Below are 27,597 nucleotides of genomic sequence, written 5' to 3' on the forward strand. Positions count from 1 at the left end.
TCAGCTAGAGATAAATTGTCTAACTTTTAATTGTCTGAAAAAGTCTTTATTTTTCTTTCATTTTGGAAGATTATTTTCACTGAATGTAAAATTCTAGGTTGACTTTTAAAATCTCATCATTCAGCACTTTTTATCTTTCTGTACTTTAAAGTTGTCATTCCATTTTCTTATGACTTACATATTTTGATAAGAACTCTGTAATTATTCTTTTCTTTGGTTTTCTATTCATAATTTTTCTCTGCTTTTAGACAATATTATTTTCATCACTGCTTTTTAGCAATTTTACTTATTATGGTTGTCTTTGTGTTTATCCTCTATAAGGTTCATAGAGCTTTTTTGATCTATGGGCTTGTCATTTTTATCAAATTTGGAGATTTTTCAGCCAATTTTTAAAAAAAATGTATTTTTCCATTTTTCCTAGACCCTTGCTTCTAATTTTATATACATTAGGTTGCTTGACACTGCCTCATTGGTCACTGGGGGGCTATTAATTATTTTCAGTCCAGAAATCACCTCTTGGCTGTGAGCCTAGGCAATTAACGAGGTTCACTTCGTTTGTTGCACCTCCCACTAAGATTATCATACTGCACTACTTGCCATCAAATATCTAAAAATAGTTGTTTCCTTTTTTTTTTTTTTTTTTTTTTTTAGCTTCTAGTTGTTTATGGCATGAGGCTAATTCCAGGCTCTGGGTTCAGAACCTAATTCTCCTCCTTACTGTTTGACCCTGGGCAAAGTTAATTTTTCTATTTTCTATTTCTATTTCTTTATGACTTTATACCTATCTTGCTGGATTATGGTAAAGATTCACAATATGTATAATGTATATAAAGTGTGTGATTCATAGTAAATATCCCACATACAGGACATTACTGGCCCTTAAAAAAATGGATTTATGGGGAGAGAAATTGATAATCAGGCCTCAGCTAAGGTTGTTGGGAAAAAGGGCTGGGCTCTTCAGTACTAACACCTGGGCGAAGAAGGGAACTAGAAATTCTGTTTCTCAGACACCTTGGCCAAAGGGTCCACTAAAGAAACTTGCTGTTTCTGCTTAGAAACTTAGCTGCTCCACTAAAGAACTCATCTCTTCAGTTCCAGATCATTGAGTAGTCAAGATAATCTACAAACCTTTCTGTTTAGAAGGACAAAGATCGCTGGTAGACAACTAGACCAGCCCCACGGGCTCTGTGAAGTCACTTGTTGGTCAAACAGCTGGAACAGGGCTAAGGCTCAGTTGGGAATTAACTCTATAATATAGTAATTTCTCTCAGGATTTAATATTAGAAAGACCTTTGTCACCCTGGAAGGTTCAGTGTTTCTTCCTTTTGATAATAAGGGTGAAATAACTGAATGCTCTTTCATTCTTGCTTTTAAGGACACTCAAAGCCCTATTTTGTTCTTAATCTCTTAAACATTTACCCGTAATGTTGGTATATGTGCCTTCTTTTTTCTTTGTATCAATATTATGTATATTCATTTTTTGTGTGAAGTAAGATCATTTCTTTTTAGAAAGAGATTTTTTTAAAAAATCATTTAGTATATATTTTATTATCCAAGGATTAGTATTTTGTACCTCCTTAGCTATTAAGATAATTAGTAATTATGTCATATCTCTTCAAGAGTTGAGTTCCCCTTGGTGCAACTATCCCTATAATAACTGGAATAACATAACGTAGACAGAAAAAAATGTTATTCAAATGTATTTTAATGAATACTGTAAGAAATGTTTTCTGTATTTTTGTTCTTCCCTTCAATAATATTCTTTGTTAATAATCAAGAATATTCCTCATGAGCAAACATGCCTAAGTTGTTAACTTGGGCATTTGAAGTACCAACATCAGTCTCACCAGCGTTCACTATCTGAAAATGGACAGAGGTTCTTAGTGTCTCAGTGAGCCCAACAGCCTTCCAGATTTGATCCTTTCTTGATCTTTTTGCAACAAAGCTTACTGAGATGCACCTGCTCCTGCCTTCTGTCCTTTCTAAAACAGAGTGATTCAGCAGCATTTGTGCTACTTTAAATACATACCCGTTTTCAGGTGTTAAAATATTCAGTATGACTACAGACAGTTGAGTGTCCCAACTTGAGTAATATTTGCCTCTCATCTAACATTTGTATTCTCTACAGGAAAAGATCGTGGGAAGAGGTGAATGTAATAATCATAAAAACAGATATCGCTATACCTCTTTAAAATGCTGTTCCATTTACAGCTATGTCTATAAATAGTTTCATTCATGCTGTGGCTTGTGTATTTGGCCTTTGGGGAAGCTGCGTCATAGGGTGTATGTGAAGGGCCCCGAGGAGCTGCACTTTTTGCAGATGATCAGCCAGTCACTGGAAGCTATGGCATTTGATGACATGAATTCTATTTTTAGGGCTTGAACAGATTTGGGGTCTGCTGCACTGGAGTGCTACCGCAAATTCGTATGAGCTGAATTTTACTTCTCTTTGTCTCCTTTGACAAGAAATAGTCCTTAACATGAATATGTGATGTTTAATATGCCCTGATTTTACACAGCTTGCTTGCTTGCTTGCTTGCTTGCTTGCTTGGCTGGCTGGCTGGCTTTCTTTCTTTCTTTCTTTCTTTCTTTTTTTTTTTGCTTGAAACAGAGTCTTGTTTGCATCCCCCATCAATCCATTACTCCCAGCCCAGGAACAGTTTTCTGGAGAAAAACAAGTTTGAGCATAGCTCAATACCAGGCATGTTCTTATTATGTTCATTTTATTAAGGACGAAATAAAGATTTGGGGAAGTTTAGTAATCCCACTAAGGTGAAACAAAATTAATAAAGGTCACAGTTAGGAAATGATCCCACCTGGCAAACCATTTGCTTCTCCTTCTTCCTCAGACCTCACTATTCCAATCTGGGAATTAGCAATAATCCTTCTCTAAATAACACAAAAGATTTCCCTAGAACCTGGAATTTTAGTTCTGCCCTTGATATTAGCTGGGTATGTTGGAAGTATCACAATCTTCCTGGGTTTCTATTCCCTTAAGTATAAAATGAGCAGTAGGTGGGGTGATATATAATATCCCTTCTAATTCTAAATTATGTTTTATTTGAGTTTGCACATAATTTTAGAAATGTAAGCACCATTGCATTTGTTTGAGGGCTATGGATGCTTTCCTCACAGACTCTGAAATTGACATAGCCACGCCCCAGTCCTTCCTGCTTCCTGGTCTACCCACAGCCCTCCCCTGCCTCTGTACCCCTTCCATCTGTCTGACCTTGCTCATAATTGCTCTCTCTACATACTTCTTGCAAGGAGAGTTAGAGACTGGGATGGATAGATAAGATGCTTTCTAGAGTAATATCTAACTCCCTGGCTTAGTGACATTGTATCATTAAACATCACAAGGAAAGAAAATGGGGGCAATGGGGTTGTTGGGCATTGATCTCTAATTGGCAGATACCAGCCATGAGGCTGTACTTTTGCCAAAGCTCTGTCTTCCTAGATACAGACATGAATAATCACACACAGGCACACACCCTCTTTACAAGTACTTAACATTGTCACTTTCCATTAGCTAAACGTCTAGATTGCTGTCTCTCATGCTTGTAAGTACATGTTTGAATAACATAACGGAAGACAACCTGTCTACCTTTACATATCAGTTCTGATATTCACGGTTGGGAAAACTTCACCTCTTTGGATTTATTTTAAGTCAAATTTGATGGATGGCCTTGGGAGCTACAGCATAGGAACAAAAGCTGATGAGAGTTTCAGGCTGAGGGGTTTTTTTTTCCTTTTCTCCTTTTGGAGGCATAACACTCCATCACTGCTGTCAAATGAGGGCTCGGTTTGATGAGAAAATTAGAGAAAGGCTGAAAGCCACTGTAATTTTTTTCCCTAGGGACTTTTGTCCAGATATGATTATATAGTATGTTTGTAAACTTCTCTTTGAAAGTGGATACACACACACACACACACACACACACACACACACACACACACACACACACAAGTACACATACACATACATATATATGATAATTAAAGGCAATGCCTGGTAAATAAGGTTAATATTTTTTAATGAAATGTTGTTTGTATGTGAATTGGCGTATGAATGAGGAAATGGGTATGCTGTGAATTTTAATTTGCTATTTTTCAAAACCTAATACATCAAGTAACTGTTTTTAGTACAAGTTACAAAATAAAAATATGGTCGTTGTTAAGTCTTCTCAGCTGAAATGATTTAAGGTTTTTAATAGGCGTAGCGCTTCTGGTGATGGAGTGTATCAGGCAGCTATTTCAACAAATCAACCCCATTCTCAGTGGCTCACGGGAGCTATTTATTGTTCTCACTCCTTGGCGTAAGAGTTGGCTGAGGTTGACTTGATTTGGGCTGGGTTCAGCGGCACCTGGCTCCAGGTGGCAGGACTGGGTCCAGGTCTACTCCATGTGTCGTCTACATCCAGGTTCCCTAGGATGTGCTTGTCTCATGGTGATGCCAGAAACACATGGCAGGGTGTAAAAACATACAGTGCCTCTTAAGGCCTTGGCTCGGAATTGGCACACTGTCACATTGCCCACATTCAATTGGCCAAAGCAAGTCACAAGACCAGGTCCAGTGTCCATGGGCCCAGGGAAATATACAACATCCACGCCAGTGGGAGGAGCTCCAGAGGCAACTGGAAAAGGCCTGGGTGTATAATCACAATGCAGGGAGGGAGTGAAGAAGTGGGGACAATAATCCAATGTGCCCCGGGTAGGGAGAATTATTCCATATGGGGAAGATGAGCTATGGAGACCGCCTTCAGCTTTAAATGGTACATTACTTTTCCTCTCTGTCTGCTTCCTTTGTATTGATAATTGACAGCAAAATCCCAGTCTGATGTTGTAGGTTAGCGTCAGGAAGCGCAGCTCATCGTTTGAATGGTTGGGAAAAGCACAGACTTTCAAAGTGGTCCCAAGGTAAGTCACCCTTCCTGTACTGTGACCGTGCTGTCTGTTGTGTTAACAGGTGGTCAGCTGCGGAATTAACCCGTGTATGTATGTGTGGTCTGTCAAGCTGCTGAAATGTCTTTGAGAAACAAAACAACTAATAAATATTGAGTGAAAATGAGACTTAGAACATATGCACGTGAAAGGGAAAGACATGATTAAGTTGATAAGGCTATTTTAAGCTTTTCCTGAAAATGTTCAGTGAAAATCGAACACCTCAAAATCTAGTTGCATTAGAAAATTAAGTGATATTTGACTGTCCTGATAGAATATCCTTACCTAATTTCAGGTAATTTTTATCTCCTTGATTAAATCCATTCAGTTGAAGAGAGTCATATGGTCACTACCTATTTAAATAGACATAGATGTGTTTTATTTTTGACTGTTCAAAAAATTTAAGTTGGTATTATTAAAACTCTCCGTTCAAAAACTTACTTTATAGGCTGATGTCCTTTCTGATAGTGAATTTGTCCTGTGTCCTTGCCTGCTTTGTCAGACTTCTGAGAATAATTTTGTTGCTTATTTCTGCCCTCAGTCTCTCCTACCCTAATGATCCTTCTCAAAATCATCATGCGTCACGGTTTTACCTTGCATGTTTGCATCACAGAGATATTGTCTGGTTACAATGAGGCATTAGGACCTGGCTCAAGGGGGGAGGAGGGTATAGCTCAGTGGTAGAGCATGCTTAGCATGCATGAGGTCCTGTGTTCAATCCCCAGTACCTCCATTAAAAAAAAAAAAAAAGAACCTGGCTCCTTAAAATGAAAACTATTTCCAAAGTAAAGTTTTTTTCATTGTTTCTGCCCCAACTTTACGTTGTCTTTTCTCTGCACAGAGAATGAACTGGACTGCACCCCACACCTCGTGAATGCAGTGGTGGACGGCCACGGCAGGAGTGGGAGTGCATTTGCATGTGCATCTGTATTTTAACACTGGGTCCTTGCTGTTGTAGGAACGAACCACTCTCTTATACCTAAATGTTGAACTTGTCCTCACCAGACAATGTGCCTTTGATGATCTACCTTGTACATCGTGGGGTCTGAGATGTGTATACTACGTTTGACGCTATTTTGTGACTCTATATAAACTGTGCCCAAAGCCAGCAGCTATTCCAGAATAAAAATGAGAAGTAGAGGGATTTAAAATGAGGAATGTGATTAGTAATTAATACATTTCTGAAGATGAGGTACCCCAGTGAGAGTACACCATAAATTTAAAAAGGCTTATTTCCTCTTTTCTTGCCAAATGTGAACAGAAATAGTCTAGGAGGGGGATGGGCCATGGAAATGGAAGTTATAGGAATATTCTAGGAGGGGGATGAACTTTATCAATGGAAGTTAGAAGGAATCTGAGCTTGAATCCCTTCACCTCTTAAAGCATGGCCAGCACCACATTCCTCTCGGAGTCACTGGATGATACAGTGGAGGTGCTTAGCAGAGTGCCTGCTCTCCAGGGTTCTTGTAAGCATTAGGCCATTTTTCTGTCTTCTGAGCAGGAATTGGGGCACCCTGCAGCACATGAGGCCCTAAACAACACCCTTGGAGAAGGTCTGTCTGGGGAGAGTAGGCAGAAGGGGGCATATGGAAAGAACGAGGCAAGTTCCTGAAGAGGCCCTCATTCTAAGACATCAGGCTCCGGTGAAGAAAGAGCCTGGTCGTCATCTCCTGGAGGCCATATGTCTGCAGAGTAGATGCCCCAGGCCCCGGACCCTCATTTTCTCGATGCTCACAGCAAAGTGCTCGGCAGGCAGCCTGACAGAGGGCAGCTGTAGAGGCACTGGAACCTGCATCAGCTTTCAGCTTCAGAGTATGACTGGAAACCAACCAACCGAGCAGGCAGACCAAAAGCAAAACCTCGGCTGTTTTCAAATTTGCTTTCTTCTCAAATGCTACTCTAATATAAAGGAGAAGCATGTTTGTCCCACAGTCCTTTTGTTAGCTGACTTATTCTCAGCTCGAGTTACTTGTAAGTCAGGTGTTCAGCGTGCCGGAAATCGTTGCCTGGCTTTGGGTCCCTGCCAAAGAGATGCTATTACAAGGATTATGTGTAATGAACACACTATCATATACCCAACAGTCATCTCCATTGCAAAAGTACACTGAGCCTGAACCCTTAACGGCTGCCTAGTTGCTTAATATTTGCCAAGCTTGCTTACCAGGAATTAGAAGAGGTCTAGGGACTTGAGAGCTCAGTGGGACTTTAAGAGGGGATCTAGTGGTTTCCAGACTCTATTCAAAGGGAACACTGGTGGCCTGAGATGTGTTTAACTGGTTTCCCTTTAAGTGGATTCTGTGGTCAAGTAAGTTTGGAAAACACTAATGTACAGAGCTGTTTCTTTACTAAAGGACCTCTCAAAATCTTTAATATACTGACATGAATGGTGGCTCCAGGGATGCAGCATGTGGCCTTTCTCACACTTACTTGACCACGAAGTCCTCTTGTAGAATGCGTATTGCCATCTCAAGAATGCCAGCTGGGGGCCCCGGAGTCTCGCCATTAAGAGCAGGCCCTCTAGTGACTGACTGCCTGGATTCAGTCCCCGGCTTTACCATTTACTGATCTTCTGATCTTGAGCGATTCACTTAACTTTCCTGGACTTCAGCTTGCCCATCTAAAATGGAAACCCTAATGATACCTGCCTATAGGGTTACTTTTCAAACCGAAGAACAGGACTAAGAACAGTGCCTGACACATACTTGACCATTACCATCCTAACAGTTTAGGTAAGAACTAGCCTAGTGCCCTCAATCTGCAGATGAAAGTGTGAGCTCCAGGTCGTTCACTCATGCGGTGTCACTCATTCAACATACTGACCAAGGGCCAGCTGCACTTGCATGGCGATACTATTCCCAGGAATGAAGACGAACTTGGTGCAGTTCCTGCCTTGGCAGAACGCACACTGATAACTTGGCTCAGGTGACACCTTCCAGTAGTAAAACCAACAGCCCAGGACGCCTAACCTCTGTCCTGCAACTCATCTTCTGATTCTGCTCTGAAAGAGAATGATCTGTAGAGCCTGATTGGCAAACAAGAATAGGGAGCATGGAATACAGCTGATAGACTTATTTTTTTTAATTGCATATAAAGGCGTATATTTTCATTCATTGTCAGTGTGATGCAGAAAGAGTAATCAAGAGAAGCACTTTTGGAGGAAAACAAACTCTAAAAATATAACCTAGAAAGGGAAGTAAGAGGTGGTATGAAGTGGCCCATGTAGGAGCCCCCAGATCTGGCCGGCTTGATGTATTTGTAGCCACTGTGTCACTGCTGCTTTTGTCGGTTTTTGTCTAGGCATCTCCTCTGAGGTCTTTCCCCGGGACCACTTTAATGAGCAGACGGCAGCTAAAGACCTTCTCAGCAGAGATGGAGGTGCCTGGGTCCTGGCCTACAGAGCAGGGCCAGCCTGTCCTTTTCTGCTCCACGAGGAAAGAGAGAAGCCAAATAGAAGCGAGTTGCACTTGGATCTTCATGTAAGTAGAAATCCTTGGGTTTGTGCCATGATTCTTTGCAGTTGACAGAGGCTCATTTGATATGCACGTAATGTAAATTGTGTTTGTACAGCTGCTGCAGCTCTGTTTTATGAGAAGGTCATTGTCTAAAAATCAGTCAGTTACAGAAAGCAGAGATACCTGGGTAATCTGAAATTTGTGCATTAGAAAGTGACCGTGTTGACAGTTTATCTGAGCATTTTTGAAGTACTCTGTTCATTATCAGCTTTGCTACCTAAACCTCATTGTGGGAGAACTCATTTGGTCTTAGTCTCCTCTTAATATCAATATTATAAAAATTTGAGAATATATGTTAGCTGACTGATACGATCTGGATCCCCCATTGCAATTCAAACAGCCTGTCTGCCTCACACATTCCTCAAACTTTCTTCCTCTGCAGCTGCTCAAATAACAGGTGAACAGCTTGGCAGGAAATCTGCCGAATACAGGGTGACCCATTTAAAAACACAGCCTTCTTTCCCATTCATTCAAGGATTGGATTCATTGGCACAAAAGCATTGACTAACCTATACAAAGCAGCAGGCTGGGGTTTAGCTACTTCCACATTGTAGATGGCCTGATAGGATTGACCAGGCTGTCACAATTGTCACCACCCCTCCTCACCTCCCCATTTCCTTTCAGAGATGGGGCTGAGCATTAGGAATCCAAGAGGCATCTTTTTTTTTTTTTTTTTTTGCGCCATTAACTTCAATGCCTATTGACAATCTTGTGTCTCTGATTTCCTTTAACACTTACCAATTCATTACTTTCAAGCCTGGAAGTATATTTCTGATGAATGTGGTGAGCTCTGTGATGTTTATATGGGTGGCAATTTTCTCAAGCAACCAGGAGCAGAACTTTGTACTATTCAGAATCATAAAACTATAGTCATTGTATGTCATTTTAGAAAAGTATTCGACGCCCTAGTTGTTGTAAAAGGAGGTTTTGAATGAAGCTGAAAGATATAAAGTCTACCACCCTTCATGAGATGAAATAGAAATTTGTAAAGTTTTTATGTCCCTCTACCTAAAAAGCTGAGTTGTGCATCTTGAGACGTGCTCAAGGTAAGAAGTGTAACAGCGACATCTAGTGGTCAGATTAAGTTGAGCTTGCCGCAGCCAGAGGCCTGGCGTGTCAAAGTGCTGAAATGAATTTTGAAAGATTTTCTTTTTCTTCTGTGTTTTAAAAAAATGCTGGGTTTATGGTTTGTTTTTTTTTTTTTTAACACATTGACTAAACTATATATTTCTGGTTTTCCTTCTCTCCTGTGAATTAAGTTATTTCCTAATTTTACTGTATTTCAATTATTAAAAACCATACACAATCCTTTTAGAAAATTTGAAATATGTAGTCAAATTGAAAGAAAAGAAATAACTCAAAATGTTAGCAGCCAAAGACAACAACTATAAAAGTTTGATAAATTTTCTTTGTGTTTTCCACTCTGTATGATTTACTTTCCATAAGGGATTTTTTTTTTTTCACTTATAAGCATAGATTTTTATATCCTTCTTTCTTTTTTTTTCTTTGCCCATTACTCTTACTTTGCTTATCTATGTTGTTACAAATTCTTCCTCTACATTGTATCCCCAAATGTATTTAACCATTTCTCTCTATTATTAGAAGCTGAAGTTGTTTTCAATATTGGAATAGTACTACAGTTTGGAAGTAAATAGCACTGCCACATATACAGTTTTTCTTATATCCCTCCTCTCCAGTATTTAGAATAAATTTTAGATTATTGTATGTAAACATAAGTATTTTTAGGCTTTTGAAATATATTACATAAACAAGGTCTGTTTCCTGAATGAGCCTTTAATGGTGTGAGTGTGTGTATAAAATATACTTATAACATAAAAATAATATTATGTTATATACATTATATATGAGGTATAAATAATATATATTTTTATATGGTGTATATAAATATATAATAAAATATGTAAATATTTATAGATTTTTAGTTATCCATTAATTATACATTTTAAAAGCTGGGATAGTTTCTTTAGGTTATTTTCTACATGAGCAGTTTTTACACCTTGCGCTCTAAGGCTTCTCGCCTCCCAGCCCTCCCCCTCTTCAGACACTACAATTTGACCCCTGTGTTGTGAATACTGTTATTCTAAGTAAGATGTCCATTTGGGAGGATTACTGATTTAGTAAAAGTTTGCATCCTGTTAGTGATCACCATACCAGCTCACAGGGACTTTCTTTGAACACTAAGGTCAGGGAGGCATGTGTTGCTGTGGGATGTTTTGATCAGCCTTAAATGTTGGACAGAGCTGCTCTGTTTTCTGTTTTGAACCTGATTTGCAGTGTCATCATCAAGAAGTTACTTTCATCAGCCTTTCTTGGTGGATATGCAGCTTTTCATTAGTATGTAGGGGTGACAGCTAAAGCATTTAATAATTGGGGGAGGCGCTTTGGTCTTCACAGATCAGCATGGCCCCTGGCATTCGAGCTGGGGCTGTGATTAGGGCCCCTTGCTTGGCCGCACAGTAATGTTTTTGGTAAAGAAGCAGAGAGGAAATATTTTAGGCCTTGGGGACCACACAGTGTCTGTGGCAACCACTCAACCCTGCTCACCAAGCGGCCGTGGAGACGCACACGTAAGTGTGTCTGCATCCCAATAAAAGTCTACAGACACTGAAATTTGAATTCCATATAATTTTCACATAAGAAAAAAATATTACTCATCTTTTGATTTTTTTTCCCCCACCATTTAAAAAGGCAAAGATCACATTTAGCTTACGAGCCATTCACAAACAGGCAGTGGGTCAGACTTGCAGTTTGCCCACCTCTGCTCTAGACCAAGAGACGGAGACCTCTCCTCCGTGACCTCACTTGTACTTCTGACCCGGCCACTAACTGGCCAGGGGGCTCCGGGCACCTGCTTAACTTCTGTGGGCCTCAGTGTCTTTGTCAAGTGTGTGTTGACAGAGCAGGACAAACAGGCACAGATCAAAGCTCCTTTTAGCTCTAATACGAAGTTTCCTGACTCTTAAACCCAAGCAGTGTTACGTAAGGGGAATGGAAATTATTTAAAAGAATACAAAGAACAATGGAAATTATTTTTAAAAAAGCAAATACATCTTAATATTCTCAATGTGTATCTTTGTTTAAATACGAGGAACGATGACCCCCCCTCTGACAGCGGAACCAAAATTTATAGTCTCCTAACTCTATTTGAAGGCTCATACCACTGTTTCTCCCGTGCTATGCTTTTTTCCCTCCAGTTTTACTGAGGTGTCACTGACATGTAGGATTGTATAGGTTTCAAATGTACAACATAATAATTTGATATATGCGTATACTGTGAAGTGATCACCACAATCAGTTTAGTTCACTTCCATGACCTCACAGAGTTACGTTTTCCTTGTGATGAGAACTTCTAAGATCGACTATCCTAGCAACTTTCAAATATACAATACAGTATTGTTAACTAGAGTCACCATCCTGTACGTTACATACCTGGGACTTCTCAGTCGTACAACTGGAAGTCTGTACCTTTTGACCACCTTCTCTCATTTCCCCCTCTGCTCACCCCTCACCCCCAATCTGTTCTCTATTTCCATGATTTTGGCTTTTTTTTAGATTCCACGTATAAGCGACAACATACAGTATTTGTATTTGTCTTTCTCTGTCTGACTTATTCCACTTAGCATGATGCCCTCAAGGTCTGTCCATGTTGCATGTCACACTCATCTTTTGGTTACTGAATTATGAGAAACTCCGAGGGTTCCTCAGGGGAGTGGCAGGAGGGGGTGCTGGTGTAGGGTAGACACTAGGGCGGCTCCCAGCAGCATCTCTTTACCAACCGGTATGTATTTCATGTTTAAGCAACCAGTGCTGCTGTCCTGGGGCCACTCAGCTGAATGTCAGTCAGATTGCCGTGCAGAGAGCGTCTGTCTGGGTGACCAGCCTGCTCCAGCAGATCCTGTAGACCATTCTGGGTGACCTACAAAGCTCCTGAAAGCTTAAACCCAATGCTCAGTCAGCTCTACTTTTAGGTCATGAAGTTCCTAAATATGACTTAGAGTGAACAATTATTTGTTGTTTGTGTGAAATTCAAATTTAACTGGTTGTCCTGTATTTTCTTTACTACATCTGGCTACCCTAGGTATCAATTTTGGGGCCACATCCAATCACCAAATGTGTGACTTGCCTTAGGGTAGCATCTCTACGTGATAAACTCTCAGTCACCCCAGAGCACCCATTTAGAGCATGAACTTTACAAAGTCAGCCTTAAAGGGCAGTTTCTTTTTTTTTCCTTTTTTGAAAATTAATTTTCAGAGCTACATTTAAATATCTCTATTTACATTAAAATTTTGCATAATTTTCTTTGTATTGATTTTATATTGATTATATGTTAGTCATACTGATATTAAAACATTGAACAGTCTACTTGATATTTTTTTATCGAAGTAGAGTCAGTTTACAATGTTGTGTCAATTTCTGGTGTACAGGATAATAGTTCAGTCATATATATATACATATATTCATTTTCATATTCTTTTTCATTACAAATTACTACAAGCTATTAAATGTAGTTCCCTGTGCTATACAGTATGAATTTGTTATTTACCTATTTTATATGTAGTAATTAGTATCTGCAAATCTCGAACTCCCAACTTATCCCTTCCCACTCCCTTCCCCACTAGTAACCATAAGTTTGTCTTCTATGTTTGTGAGTCTGTTTCTGTTTTGTAAATAAGTTCATTTGTCTTTTTAAAATATTCCACAGATAAGTGATATCATATGGTATTTGTCTTTCTCTTTCTGGCTTACTTTACTTAGAATGATAGTCTTCAGGTCCATCTATGTTGCTGCAAATGTAATTATTTTATTCTTTTTTGTGGCTGAGTAGTAGTCCATTGTATAAATATACCATAACTTTATCCAGCCATCTGTCAGTAGACATTTTGGTTGCTTCTTTGTCTTAGCTATTATAAATATTGCTGCTATGAACATTGGGGGTGCATGTGTCTTTTCAAATTAGAGTTCCCTCTGGATACATGCCCAGGAGTGGGATTGCTGGATCATATGGAAAGTCCATTTTTAGTCTTTTGAGGAATCTCCATACTGTTTTCCATAATGGCTGCACCAAACTACATTCCCACCAACAATGTGGGAGGGTTCCCTTTTCTCCACAGCCTCTCCAGCATTTATCTTTTGTGGACTTTTGAATGATGGCTGTTCTGACTGGTGTGAGGTGACACTTCATTGTAGTTTTAGTGTGCATTTCTCAAAGGGCAGTTTCTTATAGTCCACCAAACTGGGAACAATCATTTGCTATGCTCCTCGGTTTCCAGTACACCACAAACCAGATGTATCAAAGCAACTGAATCTGTACAGACCACAGTGCAAACTGGGTCTAACTTCTTATTATAAGAGCAGTTTCTTAAAGATTCCACTTGAGAGGAATGTTACCATGGAGGATGGTTTGTAAAGTGTCTGGAAATAAGGGACATGGGCAGGGTAGAAAAAGACACTCAAAGAGATGTAAAGACGTGTGGCCTAAGATTGGACAAAAAGTATGAAAGCAGAAAAGGTAAGCAGTACGTAGAAGTCTATATTGGTTGCATAAATTCTAAAGTAAGATTTTGCTTGCCAGCTTTTCAAACATAGACTTAGAACTCTTCTTGGTGATTCTGGTTTCCAAGGATCATCTGAATCACCTCACCTGTTGGAATTCTCCTTGCTGAATTGGCTTAAATGTCTGGGGAGGACACAGCATTGGGTTCCAAGTAATTGCACCTTATGAATGAAAGGATATAATTACCAAGTTCACACCCAACCCTAAGTGTCTAAACAAGCAACAAAATTTCCATGTATTGATTCCTTCCTAAATTGCCGGGTACCACCCTTTGAAGTATTATTATACCTATTGTACAAATAAGGAGAGAGGTTCAGTAAAGTCAGGTGAAGGATTTGAACTCAGGTCTGTCTGAGTTTGGACCCAAATGCTTAAATGTTAAGCCTCTCTGCCTCTTTACTAGTTTGGATGCTTTTTTTGTTTGTTTTGTTTTTAATATAAGAAACAAATTTATTTAATGGCTATGAGTTAGCTCATGTACTCAGTAAGAGGGATTGAGAACCAGGCTCAGAATTAGAAGTTAGAACCACAAGCAAAATCACCCCCCAGAACTCAATCCAGTGAAGAGTCTGCAACTGCTCACATGGAACTTGAGATGCTGCAGACCTGGGGTCTTTACAAAAAATGGGGCAACCCCGATGGGAACATGAGCAGATTTCAGTCGCTCCCTGGTCCTTCTCTGCTAAATGGCAGACTCCACAGCGTAAATTAGCTTCGATAGCGAAGAATGAATGCAGAGCACTCTCTGAGGCAGTGCCTTTGCACCTAGAAAGGGCTACATCCCTGTCTTGTTTCCATGGAAGCCAGTGAGAGCCTGTCACTTAACGCTCAAGGCCACAGGTGGACTCCCCAAATCACTAGCATATTCATGACAGCCTGGGGGCTTGTATTTGCAGGTGAAGTAAACTCAGAAATACCAAAGTGGCTTGTTTTCTGCAGGACTAGGTCTGTTTGTATGTGTGAGTATGCATGTGTGAGTGTATGCGCGTGAAAGAGAGAGAAAGAGACACAGATCATGTGTCTGCCGCCTGATGATAAATGTACAAGAAAGGATTTAGGTGAAAAGAACATTGGAAGGGATACATTATTGATCATACTGGAAAAAAAATCACTTTTTTTTTTCTTACAAACTGCTCACCACTTTAAGTCATGATAAAGCAGTTGGAAAAGAGTTATCTGATTTTATTCCTAAACCCCATGAAATTCAACTGATTATCTCTCTCAGATTAGTTCCAATTTTGAAATTGGCGTGGAAGGTTGTTATCACATTTTAAAAGGAATCCTAATTTATGCCAATCATAAAGTTCAAGTTCTTCGGCCATTTCTCACACTTCCCTTGGCATCTACCTGTCCTCTCCATATACTGCAAGATCATGACAAATCGAGTAACATCTCAGACTTCTTTACACAACAAAAAGAATGATAGGCTTGTCTTAACCATTGGACACCTTAATGGTTACTGAAACTGTGCAGTTTGCTTTTCTTTGATGACGATGACACTGACTGTCCTTATTTTCTCTTTGTCTCTTCTGACATGAGCTGTAATAGCAGTTTATGTAAAATTTGCACTCTTGAAGCGTCTACATGGAGAAAACTTTGTATTATGCTGCCAGAGCCTGAGAGAACACAGAGTAGGGCTGAGTTTCCTAAAATTGGTAAGGAATTTGTCTATGAATTCAATTTAAATGAATTGGAATATCACACTGAAATATTTTATTTGGCGTCTCTGCAATTCAAATGATCGCTTCTGTGCTCCTTTTGAATGAGTTCCATCGCCTGCAGCCTCCCTCTTCTGTCTCAGAACCTCAGAGCTGTCCGCACTCATTAGACTTGGAGTGCTGCGAGCTTCCCATCGCTTCTTTAAACATTGGTCTCCTTCCACGTGTATCATTTATGTTCCATGTGTCTGTTTCAGAAAAGTATTTTCTTTCTTTCCTCTCCGGGATAGAGATGGGGATTTGTGGTTAAAATTACATCTCATGTGCTCCATGCAAAATCTGAAATGCAGCAGCCTTTGCCTAGAGAAGGTTTGAGAGCACTCCTGTGCTAACAATGGCTCCAGTTTTCAGGGCCCATCTATTCGTCTCTTGCCTTTTGACTTTAACAGGGTTTAATTAAGCCGTCTTGATTTATTACTATTATTTCTTCTCAGTTGCATTAAAAACTGCAGCTACTCCTTAAATGTCCTGTGTATGAACGTCATAAACTTCCCTTTCCAGCTATGACTGTGATTCCAGGGACTTGTTATAACATTTCTCCAGAATATTTCATGGTATTTTTTAAAGTGTTGAAAATGACAGTAGTGCTCTCTATATACTTGTTTTATTTTAAATCCCCAATTAAAATGATGTGCAAAATGGAGGCAATAGTGAATATATTTCAAAACCATGGGAAGGTGATTTCCTCTCCCCCAGGTCATTGATCCCTGTAACTACATATGCTCCATAATAATGATGGCCACTATTTATTAAGTGTCTGAGGTAAATCAGGCAAGCATTGGGTTAGGAATATTATCACACTGAATTCTTAGAACAATCCTATCAGTTATTGTTTTCCCCGTTTTATCCATGTAGATACTCGTTCACAGCCAAAGAACTTGCCTAAGTGGCACAGCTAGTGTCCCATATTGAACCCAAACACATCTCCCTCCAAAACCATAGCTCTTGTCTCCTCCTCTTTTTACTTTGCTCTCTCTTTAACTGTGTTTAAGAACAGGGTCCTACGGCCAACAGGCACATGAAAAGATGCTCAATATCGCTAGTTATTAGAGAAATATCAATCAAAACTACAATGAGGACCACCTCCCACCAGTCAGAATGGCCATCATTAAAAAGTCTACAAAAATAAATGCTGGAGAGGGTGTGAAGAAAAGGGATCCTTCCTACTCTGTTGGTGGGAATGTAAATTGGTGCGTCCACTATGGAGAACAGTATGGAGGTTCCTTAAAAGACTAAAAATAAACATACCATATGAGCCAGCAATCCCACTCCTGGGCTTATATCCAGGGAAAAGTATAATTCAAAAATTATACGTGCACCCCAGTGTTCATAGCAGCACTGTTTGCAATAGCCAAGACATAGGAACAACCTCAATGTCCATCGACAGGTGACTGGATAAAGAAGATGTGGTGTATATATACAATGGAATATTACTCAACCATAAAAAACAATAAAATAATATATGTAGGTATATGTATAACTGAATCACTTTGCTGTTCACCTGAAACTAAAATTGTAAATGAACTATACTTCAATAAAAAATAAAACTAAAAAATGAGATTCCAAACATAACAGCAACCAAAAATTATTATTTCTAGATATAAAAAAGAAAGACAATATCTAGGCATTAACCTAATAATTTTAAAAAAAGAATAGGGTCATAGTTGTGATAGTGCCTAGCTTACTTTCTCCTTTATAATTTTAATGCCTTTACATTGGTTTCCATATTTGTCTCTTAAAATGACTAAATGATGTGAGTATTAACTTCAGGAATCATTACTTAGCAGATCAGAGCTCATAATGTGTCCTTTCTGCTCTCTGCAAATTCTAACTGCTGTGGCAAATTGGTTCCGGTAACTGGGTGATCTATTTTGCCCCCATTCTGATGTTTCAATGTGAAAGAAAATGTTACAAAACTCCATGTTTTTTTGACTTATTGGAATGAAAAGAATCGGGTTGATCCAGAGCAGATCCGGGGTATGCCACTCACTGCTTGTGTAATCTTAGAATTGACTTCATTTCTCTGAGCCTCAGTATTAACATCTAAGGCAGTGACCAAGCAGTTGTCACTAGTCACGTATGACTATTAATTAAAATTAAATAAAATGTAAAATATAGTTACAAAACAAACTGTGGTTACCAGTAGGGAAAGTGGGTGAGGAGGGATAAATTGGGAGCTCAGGATTTGCAGATACTACTATATATAAACAAACAACAAGGTCCTACTGTATAACACAGGGAACTATATTCAATACCTTGTAATAACCTATAATGAAAAAGAATATATATATATGTATAAATGAATCACTATGCTGTATACCAGAAATTAACACATTATAAATCAACTGTACTTCAATTAAAAAAATTTTTTTTAATGTAGTTATTTAGTCACACTAGCCACATTTTAAGTGCACAGAGGCCATGGGTAGTATGGACTGCATTGGATGACACAGATACAGAACATTTCCAGCATCACAGACACTTGCACTAATCTACAACCTGGCGTCAGTGACCCCTTTCTCATAGAGCTATGGGGAGGATTAAGGTACTAGAAAACTTGCATAAAGAACTGAGCTTGGTGCCTCCTTGGGACAACAGAGTGACCCCCTAAAACAACGCCAGCTCTCTCGCCCCTCTCCCCTCATGATGTTCTCACCTGCCTTCATTTTCCTTTAGGGAAATCCTCATCTTCCCCTCATTTCTCCTTTGCCTCCTTTAAATTAAAAAAAAAAAAAATTTTAAAATGATAACTAGATCTTTGGTGTTTGAACTAATATTCTCAAGATAACTTTTACTTAAAAAAAAATTAAGTAAGGACAAGAAAAAGATATCCAGTCACAGTGGAGCCAGTGTCAGGAAGAAGGAGAGTTCAGGCAGCAAGAAGCATATGTGGTTTATTAGATTCCAGATCCTCATCTAAAGCTTGTATCATGAACAACTTTTAGCCACAATGACATGCTTTCTCCACGGACTCCGTGCCTTCTGTAGTGGTCATGTATGTGGGACATCCTATTACTCTTTTGGGAAAAGCTCAAAACTCTTCAAAAACATATCCCAGGAAATTCTGTGCCTTAAAGAACACTCCTTCTCCCCCTCCTCTCCAGCTCCACAGCTAAGTCACAGCCTTTCCTTTTCTCTCTTATAATACTTTACTTCATCATCTACATCCAGTCCATTTCTAAGGACTCAGGTACTGCTTGGTGGAATCAATCTTAGGAATAACTGACAGTAAGACCCTAAGGCAGTAATGCCATAACTATTTCAAGCTTGATTTTCTTATTTGTAAAAATAAGGACATTTTAAATGAAGTACGTAAGCCTTTGAAGTATAATGAGTTGGCCTAAAAACAGCCCAAAATGGTCCTTGCTCAACTATTGACGCCGGGGGCTCATGCCCAGGCCAGCCATTGTCTGGGCACGCCCTTCCCTAGAGGGAGGGGACATCACAGTTGCTAAGGGACTGCACAGCATCAGCGTGTGTCAATAGACTCCTGAGAAGAGGATTTCCAGGAGAAAATCCAAATTCATGGATTTTTTTTTTTTTGACTGATGGAGTTGGTTTAAAAAAATCATCTTAGAGCACAGGAAAAGTAATAAAGAACAGGTGAGCTTTGTCACCCTCGACAGTGGCTACCCGGGAACCCGTTAATTGCTCTCTTCAGGTGATACAGATGGAAAGAAACCATCCAGAGAGCATGGGCCCTGAAACCCCCAAAGGGGCTCCTTGAGTTTTCTTTGGAGCTCAATGCACTTGTGGCACAGATGTGGCGTGGGAAGCTGTATTTAGTAGGCTTATCTATCGTGAATAATCCTGTTCAGACCAAATGGCTCCTCTGACCAAGAGCATGCGTAGGAGGGAATTGGGAGGGGCAGCTTCCTGCCTGGGCTGTCAGTTTATCAGTAAATACTTGCTTCATATTGACAAGGTTAAAGAAAAGTTTTGTTAGATGCTGGTTGATGTCTCTAAGAAAGTCGCTCCTTTGCTATGAAAATCTATCCTATCCATACAGTGCTTACTATGCGAGGGCATTGCTGAGAGTGTAAAATACAGGTTAGTTGATTTAATGCTCTCCATGATCCATGAAGTAGGTACTTTTCTTATTTCACATTTTCTAGGTGAGGAAGCTGAGGCCCAGGTTGCTTATGTAACTTGCCCAAGGTCATGCTTCTTGCAGGAGCAGAGTAGGACGGGAGCCCAGGACCCAGGGCCAGGTTCTTAACTGTGCACGCTGCCCTGGCTCCTCCGTCACTGCAAGATGACGTGATGCTCTCTTCTCGTCGTCAGCCCTGAGTATGCCTGGGCCTCTCCTCTGCCTTTCCGAGTCTTCTACTCTGTTACCGACATTCAACCCACTTCCACAGAAGCTTGGGACACTGCTCAGTGGAGCCGGTCTTAGAAACATTTTGCACTCACACTGCTCTGTGGAAAAAGCCTTAATCCCTGAGCCCTGGCCTTGCCATAGGCAGGTGCAGCCTGTTTTCTCTTTAATCAATTAGTAAAAACAGCTGTGTGCGTCTCCTAGGCTGACCCAGAGGAGCTGCTCTGAGTGTTGCATTAGTTGGCAGGGGGAATCCACACCATGAAGGCAGGGAGGGTGCTCCAAGCCTGAGAGGGAAGGAGAAGCCTAAGGAGGTCTCCAGCTCTGTCTTTCATTTGGCTCCATTTTGAAGATGCGGAAAGTGAGCGTAAAGGGGATGCTGATCAGGAAGGAGGTAAGACTTCATGCCGAGGCGGTAGGGGGATGTGATGAGGGGTGTGAGGACCCCTCGTTTCCCATCTGGCTGTTGCACTTGAGCAGTGTGAAGGGGTACCAGTTCCTCAGCGTCTTCTGACTTCAGATGTCTCCATCTTTAAAACAAGAATGCCGAGCTGGTTGACTTCTAGTAGTTCTAAAGTCCCATTCAGACTCCCCAAATTTGATTCTCTCCACCTTCTTCCATCATCTTACACTCCTCTCATTTAACGTATGTCTTTTTGGGTACTTGTGATGTCATCATTTCTCCGGAGCTTGCTCTTTGTATCAGACTTCATTTAGTCAAAACACACCTCCTGAACCCCCCAAACCCACCTCCACCCAGTACCCCGCTCACATCTTTAGTCATAGTTCTCTTACTTTTCCCGGTCCATTGCTCTAAACTTTTTTCTTTCACAGAAATAGTTTCTACCCTCTTACTTACCCTTATTAATTTGAACTCCTTTCTACTTTTCTCAAGCAATCATTACATGAACCTAGCTGAACCCCCAGAAGCTGGAAGCAGTTAGTCATTAAAATCAGGCCCAGAACTTGAAGGTTATTGAATAAGCAGAAACAGGAGAATTATTTAGCCTAACACCATGAAATTCATCTCACTTACTTTATTTTTCCCTTGTCTTGCTGAGTTTTTGGGAGAATATGGGAGGGGATTATCTAAGCTGAGTGACAAGGGGGGGCTTTAGGAAGTTTTTCTTGTAGGCAGGGTCCAATTTCTGCAAATGGATTTTAAAAAGTTTGTAAGGCCGATTCCTTTAATCATTCTGGGCATCAAGAAGCTAAGTTCTGCTGCTTCCTCCTCATCCAGGAGATGAGGTGCCTTTTTGTTGTTGCAGCCATTCTTTTAGGCTTATTTCACTAGGTGTTGTTTGTTGGACTAATGTCCTCATTGCCAGGAGGTATAATTAGCTCCAGCCTCAATCTGAGAGGTGTGATGGGAGGAACACGGACAATTCACTGGTAGTAAATTCTCCACACAAATACTATGTTCAGTTTTCAGGTAGCTGGGTTTGTTTTTAACAAATAGTTACAAAGAACAACACATGGGTCAAACTCTACCTGCTATTGATCATGCTTGTTTCAACTAGTTGTCTAAGGTAGATCATTTCTGAAAAAAAAAAGGGGGGGGGTTGCTGGCCTTTTGCACAGGTGTAGCTATTAGAGAGTTTCCTAAGTATCTTGAGGTTAGAATGAAAGAGAATCAGGTGAGGCTGTGAAGGAGAAAGTCTCGGTTGTCGCTGGTTTTGTGTAGTAGGTACTTAATAAGTATGTGTCACAGAACAAAACCGAGAGAAATAATATCCAAGAGAAGTGATGATGTTCCCCCCTGAGGTTATTAAAGCATTAAATAGATTTATTTTTCAAGACCACCCAACTAAGGTCAAATGTGTAGGCTGCTTACATGAACACTATGGTCTGAAACATTTTTTCATTCCCCAGATGGCCAGAAGTAGTACCATTTCTCGTGGTCCGGAGAACCAGGGGTCCGAGAGTCACTATTCAATTCTCTTTAAACCACCATGCTGCTCTTACTCACTTTCGTATTTACATGGCCACTGCCTGTTCTCGTTCAAAATTGCCTTGGGTCCACCTGTTGCTATTTAGACTGAGTCTGCGGTATGAAGTAGTTACATCTGTGAACAGGGAGTCGCCTCCTTCTTGGCTGATTTCCCCGATTAAACTACATGTTTCATGAAGGCGGAGGGCTGGAGTTCCTTCATCTTTATATTCCAGGAGCCTGGTACAGAGCTGGTGCTTAACAACGATTGTTGGATGGATGCGTCTTTGTGATAGTTGTGCTTCCAAAATGAAGGCGAATTGTGTGGGTAAGCTGGAAAGCCCCTTGATACTTTTGAGTTCCGATGATTCTGTCTTATCTGTGACCAGGAGACAAGCCAACTAGGAATTTTTGCCTGATTTTTCTAAGCAGCCCCTCTAGACATTCCCCCTAAATTACAAGGGGAAAGAAAGGTCATTCTCATATGTGTATTTTTTGTGAAGTCAGTCTTCTGTATCATCTCAGAGGGTAAAGTACAATACATGTCCTAGGGAGAGACCACCAACTGACTGGGCTGACATCCCTACACACTTCAAGACGCAGGCATGCGTGGAGTCCTGTTGTGGCAGGAAGCAGAGATCAGGGATGCAGAAGAGTGATTGTGGCTTCTGGAGCCTGGTTGCCTGGATTCAAGTTCCAGTTCCACCACTCGCTGATGTTGTGAACATGGGCAAGCCACATCATCTTTCTGTGCCTCAGTTTCCAAACAGGAAAAAGAAAATAATACCAACCTAATCGTTATGTGTATCCATCAGCTAATATACGTGGAGCACCTGGCACCGTGCTTGTAAACACCTCGTAAGTGTCAGGTATTATTAGCATTCCCCACTTACCGGCCATGCAGCTTTGGTCAGTTGCATTCTCTTGGCCATCATTGCTTAACTTTTAAAATGAACCTAATAATACCTTACCTACCTCGAGCCAAGGAGCTGGGACCCAAGACTCCCTACTTTCCGTGAAATTGTACTGGTGTCTGTGGGTACGGAGAGGGTGCTGAAACTTTGTAATTCCACTCCATGCTGGAGCATGGAAGAGCCACCAGCCTCTTCCAATTTGTGCCCCATTTTGCCCAAATCTGCTGAAAGTGCTTGGAAAGCTGTTCTGGGAATCTTCTGGAAATCAATAATGATGCCTGAGAAACTGGAGTCTTCTCAGTTAAAAAGCACCAAGTACGTGCCCCGACTCCTCCCCTCTCTCGTGTATCAGCTGGTCTGCATAGTTCTTCAGAAGACCCATCTTGCGATCTGGTGTGATGATTCCTTTCTTCTTCTTTCTTGAAGCAGAAGTGTGATTTTATCGATGGGCATTTCCTCTAGACAGGAAGTTTGCTCTGAGACTTAAATGGCACCAATGAATTTTCCTGTGTGTTATCGTGTGGCCTTTTGATTAAGTGTGACCTATTTAATAATCCCAAAATACACTGATCAGGAGCAAACAGGGAACTACCCATTTAGACATAAGGTCAAATCAGGGATTAGGATGTACTGACTTATCTTTCCCACAGGGGTTGATGGGATATAATAATATGTACCCTTTTTGCGTGAGGGTTTCTTTTGAACACATTGGTAGAAATTTATTACTGAGATCAGAGTTTCTCAGTATTAATATTTATTGGGGAACATGATTCAAGTTATCAGTGTGGGAGCTACAGCCATTCCCTGCTGCAGATCAAGCAAGACAGTTGTTTTGCTTGTGGCTACAGCTTCTCTTTTGCAGAGTAAATTTCTGTTTGCATTTAACTCTGCGGCTCAATCTTCTTGCAGCTTCACTCAGAGAGCCAGTGATTGCTATTAAGCCATGATTACTACTAAGCCAGTTTGACTCTCCCGATCCAGCACAGTGCCTTGTCCATCCCAGGTGCTTACTAAATGCCTGCTGACTAGATGGGATTTGAAAAACACCGAGACCTTCAGGTGCGACAGGAAGCTGTCCCAAGAGGCAGCTATGCAGCTAGGAAACAGAGCTGTGATTTTTCCATGCCCTTCACTGCCAGGTTCCCAGCATATAATCAGTGTTGGAAACTACACTGAGCTGATATTTGGTGGTAGTTTTGTCCGTCCTGTTTCTGTTTTTGGCAAGTTGGGTCTGTGACAGAGACCTGACTGATAGGGACTGTTCAGATGTTTGGCCCCTTAGGGGAATGTGGCTCCTTGGGGACCTCTGATGAAGTGCTTTGTCTAACAAGGCAGGTTGTGTGTTTCCGTGTATCATGCCAGGTTTCAATTTGTTGGTTGGACTGCTGAAGCAGAGAGGGGTGCCCTTTGGCCAGCAAGATTGCTAAGAAAGCCAGGAAGTCAGAGCTGCTGAGCAGAAGCCGGAGGTTGGCACAGTGTGGAGGGTTATCATTCCTGCCGGGCCGGAGCTGTTTACTCTGCCACCCTAAGGCTGGTGACCACTGGGCGTGGTGGGCGTGCTTGCCTAAGTACCTGTTTGTAGAGCACGGAGACACCCAGCTAAGCTAAAACAGCAGTAACCTGAAACCAGTCGTGTTGGTTTTCCTGCTCCAGCTCTGGCAGCTAAAATCTGCATTCCAGATGAAACCTGCAGGGAAGCGGAAGAAAAAACTTTAAAAAAAAAAAAAAAAGCTTCAACGGCAGTAAATTAACTGCTTTTGAAGGTCCCGGCATTTTGAGATGATCTATTTCTTTGATTTCTTTGCTTTAGGCTTTGTATGTGGCTGTGGGTCTGTGTGCACTGCTGTTTTTTTTTTGTTGTTGTTGTTGTTTGTTTTTTGGTGTTTTTTTGGCTTGGATGGCACAGGCTTCTGACCATGATTTAGGTGGCAAAAAAGGGCCGGTGAGAAGTATGCCAGTCACTTTCTTCTGATTCACTTTTGAATTTCTTGGGCAGCTCCGGGGTGTGCTGAGGGCTGTCAGGATCCGCTTGCCGGCTCAGCACTTGTGGAGCCTCACTTGCTCACCAGGGAGGAAGTTGAAAGCGACCAGGAGCAGGGCCGGCCGGCACTGGGGCGGAGCTCGTGGCAAGTCCTGGGCTGGGATGCCTGGGGGCAGGCTGACTTCCCCGACGACAAAAAGCCCTTTGTCCCCGGGAATAAATACGGAAGTCCCCGAGGAGCAGCCTCCCCAGGCCGTGTGTAGTAAGGTGCGCAGCCTCCGCGGCTTCTGCGCATAAAGCTCCTCGGACTGTTTGCAGTCGCCCTGGGCGCCCCATCACCGCGCGAGCCGGAAGGAGGGCTGGGAGGGACGCGAGCCGGGCCAAGTGTGCTCGCTCTGCGGCTCAGCCCTACTGGCCTGTCCTGTTGCTCTCCGTCCTGGAAGCTAAGAGCCGATGGAGTGGAGAAGCTGAGCAAGCAGGGGAAGGGAACAGAAGTCAGAACTTCCACCCAGGGCACTGCAGTGACATGGAGGACGTTGGTAGCGCTCTGAATGGCAGTGATGGCTCGGAACCAGGACAACCCGAAGCCAGGCTTGACATGGCCCAGTCGATCCTAAGTAAGTTCTCTGTGAGATCCCTGTTTGGGTTTACGAGTAAATTGGAAGCTGTGAAGCCTGATGAGGAGGATGCGGTGCTGAAAGCCTTCCGCAGTTTGGTCGTGGATCCCACGCCTCAGCCGACTGAGCCCAGCTGTGGCCCGGATCCGCGCAAGGCAGAGGCTCAGGCCCCACCTGACCTCGGAAGTGATGAGAAGACTGGTAGGGTAGAGACCGAGTCGGAAACGGAGGGAAGTCGGAGAGAAGCGGAGGCAGAGATTTCTCTCCCTGGTCAAGAGCTGCTTCCACTCACTCCTTTGAGTGTGAGCAGAGACCGTGTCATTTTGGTTCGTGGGACCCTGGTGAACACCACCAGTGATTCCGACTCTGATGAGGGAGGCCAGGAGCCGAAAGAGGGAAGCAACGCTCCCGGCCCCAAGTCCCCTGGTGTCTTTTTATCTGAACCATCTGAGGCGCTCCAAGAAAAGCCAGGAGATGATGGGGAAAATATTGACACTGGAGAAAGGGGTGACGCAGAGCTTTGTGCAAAAGTTCCTCAAGGGACTCCACCAGAGACAAGTGGCAAATCGGAACCTGAGGATGCTGGCCTTCAGACAAAGCACAGCCCCAGCCAAGGCCAAGCTGATGAAGAAGGTTCCAGAGTTCTGTCTGTGGTATCAGACCAGAACGCAAGTGTTGATGTCACTGAGAAGACCTCTTCTAAAAAAGAAGTCCCTGGAGAGAGGTCCTTCCAGCTTCCAGCTTTTTTTAGTGGGTTCCGCGTGCTGAAGAAGGGAGCGACAGCCGAGGGTGGGGAGACCATCACTGAAATTAAACCAAAGGATGGGGACCTGGCTCTGCTCAGGTTAACTCAGCCTGTGCAGAGGTCCTTAGCGCAGGCAGGGCCTCAGACAGTGAAGACTGGGGAGAAAACAGATGATCCGAAGGCCACTCCCACTCTCCTGGAGCAGCTCTCTCAGCTGCTCAGCATCGACGTTCCCAAAGCAGAACCGAAGGCAGAAGACCCTGAGCAGCCCAGCGGGGAAGACATGGGCTGTAGCGCTCCCCAGGAGAGTGAGAGCAGCCCGGGAGGAGCCCCCTCCCAGGGTGGAGAGGTGAAGCCAAAGCCGCCGGAGACTGCCTTGGAGGCCTTTAAAGCCTTATTCATCCGTCCCCCCAAGAAGGGGACCACAGCTGACACCTCTGAGCTAGAAGCTCTCAAGCGCAAGATGAAGCATGAGAAGGAATCTCTAAGAGCTGTGTTTGAGCGGTCCAAGCCACGGCCGGCGGACGGCCCCTCGGATTCCAAAAGCGTACGTAGCTTTGGGCTTGGGGTTTTGTTATAAACTGTGAGGCTGCTGTGTTTCTTTTCAGGTTTCTTGTCGAGGGGAATCCCAGTTCCCTACTGTTAGTGACCCTCTTCTAGGTGAAAGATGATTATAATCAAATTGTTCTTGTAAGGAGTGCAGAGTTGGACAGAAGCATTTTCTTTCTTATATTTTTCTGGATTGTTGTAAGAAGGGTATAAGTAAACATGTACAGGTCAGAAAGGGAAACTGCCGCTCCGAGTTTAATCATTAATAGTAAATGTTCTTATAAAAACCAAGCAGCCTGAAGAATCAACGCAATATGGAAATACAGCCCAGGCTTCCCCACCACTTAATTGTATCTCTGTGAAAACTGTATTTTTCCTTTGAAAATCTGCCACTTGGCAAAATACATGTCTGTGATGTGATTAAAATGTTCTGCCTTGGTTTCAAGGCCTCCTAATTGATTGAGCACTGGCTTTTGTATGAGACTTGGGTTTTAATTCTAATTCTGTGGTTTCCTGCCTGGGTGACCTTGATTGTCTCTGAGCCTCAATCTCCTCGTCAGCAAAATGAAGAAAATAACCTTCATCTTATATGGTTGTGAAGATTAAATGAAGTTAACAAATGGTAACCATCTAATTAATGACAGCTGTTACTATTATTTTAAAATTTCAGGTAATTTGTAAAGACTAGCAAACACCTGTCCTATGGAACTTAAAGGTTCGTAAGGGCAATGAATAGAACTTCTTGTTTAGTATGAACTTGGCATACAATTATCATTCCCTCTTAAATATTTGATCAG

At 41.8% G+C, this 27,597-nt stretch overlaps 1 protein-coding gene across 4 annotated transcripts in view; it reads left to right on the forward strand.

Annotated features, from left to right (window-relative positions):
- FMN1 (formin 1) overlaps window positions 1–27,597 on the forward strand; it is a 361,575-nt gene that overhangs the window by 62,709 nt on the left and 271,269 nt on the right. For 3 of the 4 annotated variants that reach the window (XM_010965320.3, XM_074365871.1, XM_074365872.1), the window contains exon 2: window positions 8,239–8,417. In XM_010965320.3, coding sequence (XP_010963622.2) covers window positions 8,239–8,417 — 179 coding nt within the window. Of the gene's footprint in view, window positions 1–8,238; window positions 8,418–24,703; window positions 26,799–27,597 lie in introns of those variants that run through there. The other variant, XM_074365870.1, reaches the window with a different exon arrangement.

Source organism: Camelus bactrianus, chromosome 6 (genome assembly GCF_048773025.1).
Source record: "Camelus bactrianus isolate YW-2024 breed Bactrian camel chromosome 6, ASM4877302v1, whole genome shotgun sequence".
In the NCBI taxonomy this organism is placed as follows: Eukaryota; Metazoa; Chordata; class Mammalia; order Artiodactyla; family Camelidae; genus Camelus; species Camelus bactrianus.